The sequence below is a fragment of the Limulus polyphemus genome, unplaced genomic scaffold (genome assembly GCF_000517525.1).
Source record: "Limulus polyphemus unplaced genomic scaffold, Limulus_polyphemus-2.1.2 Scaffold1472, whole genome shotgun sequence".
NCBI classification, from domain to species: Eukaryota; Metazoa; Arthropoda; class Merostomata; order Xiphosura; family Limulidae; genus Limulus; species Limulus polyphemus.
The window spans coordinates 122,345-132,928 of record NW_013667082.1 but is presented as its reverse complement, the minus strand read 5'-3'; the positions used below and the strand labels follow the sequence as shown (position 1 = coordinate 132,928).

General features: G+C 32.0%; 1 protein-coding gene across 1 annotated transcript in view; it reads left to right on the top strand.

The window, feature by feature from the left end:
* Nucleotides 1-10,584, top strand: part of LOC106463736 (centrosomal protein of 83 kDa-like) — a 93,421-nt gene that overhangs the window by 17,473 nt on the left and 65,364 nt on the right. Inside the window, exon 6 of the mRNA XM_022391316.1 lies at nucleotides 6,676-6,924. Within this exon, the coding sequence (XP_022247024.1) occupies nucleotides 6,676-6,924 (249 nt within the window). The remainder of the gene's footprint in view (nucleotides 1-6,675; nucleotides 6,925-10,584) is intronic.

The following is a 10,584-nucleotide window of genomic DNA, read 5'->3' as shown; positions in this document are numbered from 1 at the left end:
ATTTACTACTGGCTCTGCAATTGCTTAACGTTAGTTCTCACCCTGTTCTCGTCGATATTCAATACCTATTGGCCCACTTTTCTCTATCTTCTATTTCCATCCAGTTTTTCTGGATCCCTGGCCATGTCAGTATTCACGGGAACGAGCTCGCTGACACCGCAGCTAAGTCTGTCTGCTCTGGTGCCATCACGCCCGTGCCTGTCCCATACATGGACTACGGTCCTGTCTTCAAGGCATGGCTTCGTGCCAGTTGGCAGTCGACTTGGAGTGAGCAACGCCATAATAAGCTTTTCCAGATCAAACCTTCTGTTGGTCTTTGGCCGTCTTGCTTCCGTAAGGATCGGAATGAGGAAGTAGTCCTGGCAAGGCTACGCATTGGTCATAGTTTTTTTAACCCATCGTTTTCTTTTATCAGCTATTGACCCACCGATGTGTAGCCATTGTGACACTCAAGTCACAATAGCCCACATTTTACTGTCATGCTGTCGTTACGACCGTGAGCGGCGGCACCATTTTAGACACATTTTTTCTAAAAGTTTACCCCTGACGCTGGACAGTGTCATTGGTAATGGTGACACTGTCCGATTAGATTGTATTTTTAATTTTTTACACACTATACGTCTTTTTAATTCTATATAAATCTTTTACCGACATGTATTGGTTTTAACTCGCTGTTTTTTTACATTTTACTTTAATTTACTTTCATTGCTTTTACCGGTTGTTTGGCGAAGATAGCCTAGCTGCTTTGAGCCATAAAACACCAACCAACCAACTTTCCATTGGCTATAAACATATACAACAAATGCATACATGTGGTTTGGAAATCTCAAGTCTAGGTTAAAGAAAGTGGGTGTACTTTTGTCATAGGGTAATAAAATGTATTTCTTGTTTCAGTAAATTGAACTAAAGGAATTTAAAACAAGCACTTATAAATTGTATAATAGACATAGATTGTGTCTAGACATACATATAGAGTCCAGGTCTAGTGTTATTCAAGTTATAGAAATTGAAAGTTAAAAATTGTTAATGCATGTGACAACAAAACTGAATTTTGAATACATATCTGTAAAACCTCATGACATGTGCAGAAAGAGATACTTAACTAGAAATTGTCAAACACTTAACTGTGATCCACATGAAACACAACAAAGCCTTGTTCTTGTGGTGGAGAAATTCAGTAGCAAAGTAATCTATAACTGTAATTCATATGTGATGTCACTAACCATTGCTTCTGTGGTGAAGAAAGGTCAATAAAAATGTAGCAGTAATCGATGTATTACATCAGAAAGCTTTGTTCTTGTTGAGAAAGATGGTAGTAAGATACTCAGTAACTGTAATGCATGGGTAACATCACAGAGCTTTGTTCTTGCAATAGAGAACATTGCAGAAACACTTTGTGTACTGTAATCCATATGTGATGTCTTGGATCTTGTTCTTGTGGTGGAAAAAGATGGTAGTAAAACACTTTATAGCTGTAAGTCATGTATGCTATCACTAAATGAACTTGTGGTAGAGAAAGTTGGTAGTAAAATACTAATTACTGTGTAATGTCATGATGTCACAAAGCCTTTTTTCTTGTTGTAGAGAAAGGTGGTAGTAAAATACACTAATCAATGTGTGATGTCACAAAGCCTTATTCTTGTGTTAGAGAAAGGTGGTAGTAAAACTATAAATATAATCAATGTGTGATGTCACAAAGCCTTGTTCTTGTGGTACAAAAAGATGACAGTAAAATATGCAGTACCTTAATTTATAGGTGATATAACAATGCCTTGTTCTTTTGAAAGATGACAGGGTTTTATGTATAGGCTGGGATTCTTCTACAGAAGGTGTCTGTGTCTTGTTGGCAATCAATTCGAACAATGAACAAGAAGCATACAATTCATTGGTTTTAAAATAATATATTCAAAACAAGTCAAACATGTACAAACAAATTCTTTACAATATAGGATATCCTAGTCGTATCTAAAACCATAAATAATTATCTTTTTCTTGTCAAAAGTCCACACAGCCTGATACAATTACTTTCAAATCCAACTGACAAGATTAATTATTTTTCTCTATTTTGTTTCTTACTATACAATTTGCGATAAATGCAATTACATTACCCCAAGGGTTACCACAGTTGTATCTCAAACTTTAAATAAATGTCTCCATTTTGCCAAAGTCCACACAAGTCGGTTCAATTACTTTATAACACAATTTAACAAGACAACTTATTCTCCTTATCTCTGTTAAACTATGAAACTCACTTTAAAATATTGCCATTATGGCTAACCACTCACATGCTGGCTAACTTCTAACTGATTGAACTTTACTTGTGCTCACTTGGTCTCCTATATTTATATGTTGTTCACTGAAGCCTTGAACTTTCTATAAGCTACGCGAGCAATGCTATAATGTAACAAAACTCACTTAAGGTAAGGAGAAAAATACCTAAAATTCGAGTAACATGGTGGCAACAATATTACTAAAGCCTAGTACAACAGTCTAACTCCATATACAATGTACGATTCATACAGAGTTACATAACAAAATTTGTCATAACTAACATTCTTAGAAAAATCAACCTTCAAACTCCTGTCATGAAAATTAAACAATCATTTAATATTAAGTCATAAAATAAATTAAATAATAATGCTTACACTAAACAGTCTTAGATATCCAGCAAGGGAAAAAGCAGATAGCAAATACTACATAGTTGTAATTCGTGTGTGACATCTTTAGCATTGTTTTTGTGGTTGAAAAAATTGATGGTAGAAATTTCTGTAATTGTTAATCATATATGATGGCATGAAGCATTTTTCTTGTAATTGACAGAACACAAAAAAAAAGTCCCATGTTTTTCACCATTCCAACTCAAAAAACCATAGTATATCTATTTAAAACACAGTCATTTTAAACAAAGAACCCAACATAAACAAACGAAAATCAAGGAATCCATCTTAATTGAACAAAACAACCCTACTCTAAACTAACACCCCGGGGTGCCTAGATACCTCTTCTAAGTTTTGCAACAGTTCTGGTCATGTGACTTATTTGTTCAATACTGTTTATATATATCTGTGTCAGTGTAAATTACTTGTACCTGATGATGACAAAACCTTGTCAAAATGTTGTAAATTTGCTGTTATCTTAAAGTTTTTCTTCATTACCCATTCAAGCTGTCTCCAACCATTATTATATATACAGTTGAATAATCAAAAAATCATAGATTACTATATTGTTATGACAGCGGACGTCACATGACGCTGGTAACACGTCATGAGATTCTAGAAGGATCATGAAGCCATTTTCTAGGTGCGCTCTATGTTAATATATTACCCTGGCAATTAAAGCGGAGAGAAGAGGTGACGGCATAGATAATTGCAGACAGGCAGAGATAGAGACGGATAATTGAGTCAAGCGCGGTAGTGACCGTAAGTAAAGTGCGTAAATCATTGTGAGTTATAGCATGTGTTGAAGTTAAAGTGACTGTGGAAATTAAGTGTATTGCAAAGTTGTATTGAGAAAGAATAAACTAGTTTTATTTAAGAAAGGACTTGTATCACTAAAGTTTCATGGGAAAGAAATTATACGGGAAATTAACAAACAACCAGATATGCAACAATATTGATACCATAGAATTTCACTATAATTTATCAAGCTTAGTAACCAAGTTGTATTTGGGTCTAAAAAAATATGAAATTTTGAGCAGACTAAAGACTCCCCTTATCAGCTTGAAGTCTTTTATCAAAAGAATAAGTTTGACGTCATACTACTTGAAAATGGCTAAGAAAGCCACTAGGGGGACATTCTGAGCTTTCAATTGGTTATTCATGTCATAGACAGAAGTAGGTGTATATAAGGAAGTGTTTCTAAAAATGGGAAACGGTGGGTAGGGCTACTGTGTTTGATTCAGTAAACGTGGTGATATCTCAGCAAAGAGAAAATATAGGATGTTCTTATTTTATATTATAGCTTTTCAATATCGTTCATTTGAGTTCCTAATTTTTACAAAACTAGACTTTGTATTTGGACATCAGAAACATCTAATTTGAACCAGTGCTGCATTCAACATACCATATGACAAAAAATTGATGTTTACTTGTGTTTTTTTAGTATTTACTTTTAAATTAATAAATTAAATAATGTATAAAATCAAAATTTGAATTATAATCTATGGTTTGATACCAAACTTAATAACATAAATTCATGAAATAATAGTTCAATAATATTTTGAATGTGAGTCAACAAATGCAATGACATGGCCTTTGACCCCTGACCCATCTGAAAGAGTTAAATAATCTGCCCCAATATTTTCTTGAAAGAAAAATGCTATAATATTTGCTAGATTTAGAATGAGTGGTTGTTTTCAAAATAATATATATGTATTCAGAACAAGTTAACGTATATACAATAAATTCTTCAACACTAATAATATTATGTGCATATCATAAATACTATGTATGTAGTTCTCTCCTTTTTGTCAAATATCCACTTAGGCCTATTCAATTACTTTAGAATTTCAGTTGACAAGTCAAACTATCTTCTCTATTTCTGTCGCACTAGTATTCTCTGTGATTCACTTACAATTGTGGTGCGAGTTACTGTAATTGTTTGGTTTTCTTCATTCTGAAGATCCTCTGTTCCTTTTGTCAAAGTGCATGCAGGCTGATTCAATTTAGACCATGCTTTGATGGAATAAAATTATTTTTCTTATCTTCTTTTTTACTGTTAGTTTCACTCTAACATATTAAACGTTAGACCTATGTCAATCATTAGATCTATCACTTCTACGGTACTTAGCTTCATGCCAACAGTATTCTCTTTCACTATTATCTGTCTGCTGTTTCCGCTCATCTCATGCTGTTTATATCTTTATCACTTAATCATATATCTGCTTTCTATATTCTCGACGTTGATGTATTGCACATGATGTTCGATGTTCTCAACATCAATGAATTATTAACAAAACTTCTACAATCATCTGCAATCTTTTATATCATAACAGAATGCAATAATAATAGGTTGGCAAACAACAATTTATAAACATAAGAAGTTTTATTGATAGTGGAACATACAATATAAGGTTTATATATCATACAAAGACACAAGCATTAAATGTGATAGAAATTGTGTAAGCAAGTGATAGGATATATGTTTTGGTCAAGTCTGGTCAAATGTATGGGTGGTGAATAAATCTTACCATATATGGCTAATGTTGCTGGGATCATTCTCACAGTTTAGTAAGAGATTATTTGCTTTGATGATTTCTATAGTTTCTGAGCAGTCTTTCTTTTTTAGTTTTGGGTTGGTGTAGGTGAAGAATATCATCCCAAAGTATTTTGTGATCTGTTTCATATTGATGATATGTTAAGGCAGATATCTGGAATTCACCTCTATGAATGTGTACTTGGTGTTCTTAACATAATGTGCTTCCTTACTCAAGTAAATTAAATGCAAGTTTACATATAAGTTGTGTGACATCATGCAGAAGTTCAGAACCTTTAGTTAATATTCACTTGCTCTCAGTTACATGTTACCGGTGTCTATATTTCAACTTCAGTAAATAAATGACATAAAAAATTTATTGTTTTTACATATCGTCTTCAAAAGTTACATCATAGTTCAAGGAAATGTATAGATTGTCTTCATTATGTATATAAAAGATGACAAGTGTGTATGGATTTTTTGGAACACTGTCATAAGAGATTAATAGTTTATATAGATTTTTCTTGAGATGTGTTTCATGTGTGAATAGTATGTAGACATTCTTACACCTTGTGCTTTACATGTGAATAGTATGTATACATTGTGCATCATATGTTGCTAGTTTGTGAAGATTTTTCACAAAATGTGCTCTATATGTGAATAGGAAGTAGACATTCAAGGTTGAATTTCACTTTTAAGCTCACTTGCTAAAAATTGTAGGCATTATAAAAACTACCTGCTAAAGTGTTAAGTTCACTTGAAATTTTCACACATGGCTCATAGGATATTCATGCTTTAACCCTTTTGCTGCATAGTTCAGATATATCTGAATAAGCATATATACCCACTAACTGGGAAATTTGAATTTACCCATGACTACCATAAAACTTTTTCCTCTACTGCAACATGGGGGAATATCCCCCTGTACTTGAAACAATTGCCAAACCTGTATGCATGCTGCCATCTGTGTTTTATGCCATGAAACCTGAATGTTTATATACCTCATTACAAGATTGCCAACTTTGCAGGAACATATCTAGAATCTATATAAAGGCAGCTTCTTTATATTTTGGATATTGTTATCTGAATAATTTGTTTTATATTTTGTAATGATTTTGGCCTCTTATTAACTTAGTTTTGCCTTTATTTATGCCATTTACTGGAGAATACTTCTTTCTCATTTTCATCAAATTTTTGTTTAAATCATTATTTTACACTATCCAATACATTTTTTATGGAATATTACTGTCAGATATAAAAAATACAGCATCTTTCAATACTGAAAAAGTAATACAAGAGGTCAATTTATACTTTTATTTGTTGGTGGATAATTGACATGTTTTGTCCAATTTTTTTTCTCAATGCATTAACAGTAAAGATTGAACAGATGTAATTCACAAAATAAAAAACAAATTGCTATTTATGTATGATTTTGCTTGTAATTTTATCTTTTTTGATGTATGATATATTTCTGATGGACAGATAAACAAGTTACAAGAAGAAGTGGAACAATTGCGAGATAAGCAGACAACTCAAGGGGAGCAAACAGGATTGCAGGTTATAACTCTACAAAAAGAAAACTCGCAATTGCGACTGAGAGTTAAAGCTCTTCTTACTGAAATGGAAGAAGTACAAGCTCAGAGGGAGAAGAGTTCTTTAGAAGCTGAGAACATTAACCGAGCACAGGCAAGGCAGCTGACAGAGCAGTATGCTAATATATGTACTTTGGAAGTAAGTGTTTATTGTTTTGGGGATTATGTAGAATGTTTTAGTTTTTGCAGGATATAACTAGCAAATTATATGCTAAGATGGCTTGGTTAACTTGTGGTTAAATATTCTTATACTGAGGCTCTATTTATAATTAGTCTAAGCTAGGATCTTAATAAATCAAATGGATGACTATGCTACACCCATATGAATCATGCTCCAATACACTCATTCTATGTGGTGCCCTTATATTTTGCATATTTTTTAACACATGGCTACAGCCATTTTGTAGTGTGTCCAATGTAACCTTGTTTACAACATGGACAAATATATTGATAAACCATATTTAATTTTTTAAGTAGTGATATTTTTTTCTGTATCTAAAATAATTCTGCAGCAACACCTTTGCATAAAATAAATCTTAATTGTATATGTGGGTACATTCTGTGAAGAAGGATGTACAGCTGGTTTTTACACAGAGCATTACCTATATTAGGCAAAGCTATAGATACTGAATATTCAAATAGTCCTGGATTGGTCTATCCACTGTGGTATTTTCCAGTTTGATACTATAGATACTGAATATTCAAATAGTCCTGGATTGGTCTATCCACTGTGGTATTTTCCAGTTTGATACTATAGATACTGAATATTCAAATAGTCCTGGATTGGTCTATCCACTGTGGTATTTTCCAGTGTGATAGTGATAGACAGTTTGATACTATAGATACTGAATATTCAAAGAGTCCTGGATTGGTCTATCCACTGTGGTATTTTCCAGTTTGATACTACAGATACTGAATATTCAAATAGTCCTGGATTGTTCTATCAACTGTGGTATTTTCCGGTTTGATAGTGATAGATAGTTTGATACCATAGATACCGAATATTCAAATAGTCCTGGATTAGTCTATCCACTGTGGTATTTTCCGGTTTGCAAATTTACCTCAGAGAAATCTGTTAGGGTCCATTAACTGGAGACTCAAGGATATTGAGTTTGTCATGCAAAAGAAGAGACTGGAAACAAATAGACAAATCCAAACAATCTTTATTTAACACACAAAAACAATAGGGCAAGTGTTTATAGTGGATATGTGGAACTGGTAAGAGATGTGTGAGAAACCTTTATTAAAAAGCACTATCAGTTCATTGTGATCCACCTTGTAAATTAAGAAAAATAAAATAAGTTAAAATCCAAATAAAACACAACCATGACAAATCAAGTGAAAATAAAGCTCGGATTTTGCTAAAAACTACATTTAAATCCAATGTTTAAATAATGAAAGTCAAGTTCTCTCTTAAGATCCCAGATATGTTAAACCAGTACACTTAAGGTGAACATTAACTCAAATACCAAAGTTAACTCAAGCTTAAGAAAGCCCTCAAACTCTCTAAGCTCTCTTTAAAGTAAGTGTGAATAAAATAAGAAGTCTGCTTTAATCTAACTATAAAAATGTTTCAAAAACTATTTATCTTAAACCTGGTTCACTAATTATGAATGTTAACACAAAAAGAAAAGTTAAACTAACTAATCTCTATGAAAGCTATCTATGTGGAGTCTGTTGTCTAAAAACAAAAAAGCCAAAATTTGAAGCTTCCAAGGCTACACACAAAACCAAGTTTATTCCAGGCTACACATTCTGTGAGTAATCCATGTTTTTAGCATACTATGTGCAAAGGGCTTGGCCACCCTTAGCTATTTTCTGATTCAATGACAAGGAAAATAGCTTTAACTATGTTAGAAGTGATCTTTCATGCAGCACAACACAAATTACAAACACACTCACTGTGTGCTCTACTGAAAATGAAAGTTGACTTACTTACTTGAGCACCTTATTGCATTGAAAAAGAAAACAATGAAAAATACAATTTTTAAGAATAATTTTACACATTAATTAAGCAAGTAGAAAACAGTACAGTCTCATACTGCTACCAAGAACAGGAAAACCAGTATTACAGAACTATTCCGTGATATTGTCACTTTTATAATTTTATGAAACTTTATATGTATGGTGAATTAATATTTGAAGTTTTCCTTCATTGTTATTGGAATGCAGCTTCCAAAGTTGAATTACAAACCAATAGGTATTTTTGTTAGTAAATGTCACTTAAATTAACCATCAGCCAAAATTATTTAAATATAACTCAAAAATTACATAAAACGTAGAACTGTTGGAAGCTGTATTATTAAAACTGTAGGTCGCTTCAAGCTCAACTGTTTCCTAAACACATCCTGAAGAGAATTTCACAATCAGGTATCAACTAAGCAATGTGGGCAAATTCCTTCTCAAAAGACTGTGTAGGACTGAAGAGGACACATGAAAATGTTGAAACTAACTTCCTGGTCCTTGTGCTAATATTTTATTTCAAAAATGTGGTTCATTTTTTTTATGTTCATTTAACTAATATATACAGTATTGTATATTTTATACCACAAAGAACCAAGGTATATAAAATTAGAAAATTTTTTTTAAGGGTTGGAAGCATTAAGATGAAGAAATGCTAAATGAGAAGTAAATCAATACTGTATATAATAACAGTCGTGGCTGTGGTGGCTGATTAAATGTACAGCCTACAAAGTGATCTAGGATATTTCTTTTAATGTTTTTTATTCTCTGTGTAACTGATATTTTTTAACGAGTTAGAACTTAGTCATTATATCTTACATTACCTTAACCATTTATTGACATTTCAGTCTTTTTCATTCATTTACTTAACCTTTTTTTATCATCATCACATCCATTATCTTACATTACCTTAACCATTTATTGACACTTCAGTCTTTTTTTATTATCATCACATCCATTATCTTACATTACCTTAACCATTTTATTGACACTTCAGTCTTTTTTATTATCATCACATCCATTATCTTACATTACCTTAACCATTTATTGACACTTCAGTATTTTTCATTCATTTACTTAACCTTTTTTATCATCATCACATCCATTATCTTACATTACCATAACCTTTTTCATTCTCACTTCAGTCTTTCTCATTCATTAAACTAACCTTTTATTGTAACTTCAGTATTTCTTTCTCACTGACATTTTTCATGGTACCCTAAATATTTGTGTTACATTAGCTTAACCTTTTCATTATCTCACGTTAAGTTAACCTTTAATTGTCACATCAGTGTTTTTCTTTCATTGTCACCCTAGTCTGTGTTACATTAACTGAATCTTTTCATTAATCTCAATCATGATCTTAGATTACCTTTATCTTTTCATTATTATCTCCATCTTTTACCTTTAATCAATGTCATTTAGTTTATTGTCATATTAACCTTTAATATGTTATTTTATTTAGACTTTTGCCTTTCACTTATGTTTTTCATTATTCCCTAAGTTTTTAATAATGTCATATTTTTATTATCACCTCTATCATTGGCTTACACTAACCATCTGTTTTCAGTTTGACCTAAGTCTTTAGTTTACTTAACTCTGCATTCAAACCTGGCTCTTTTGCACATTTAATGACCTTTTACAGAGTTGCATTCAAAATTTAATTAAACAACTTTATTATCAATGTGTGTAATAAAATTGATGTAAAAACACAGTTTATAATTCAAATTTGTATATTATCTAAGTTTTAACTTCTTGATTTCAAAAAGAAATATACACCTGGAAAAAAGTTAAGCACCCCCGTGTTTTTTTCAAGTGATTCAGATTCGACGTTCTT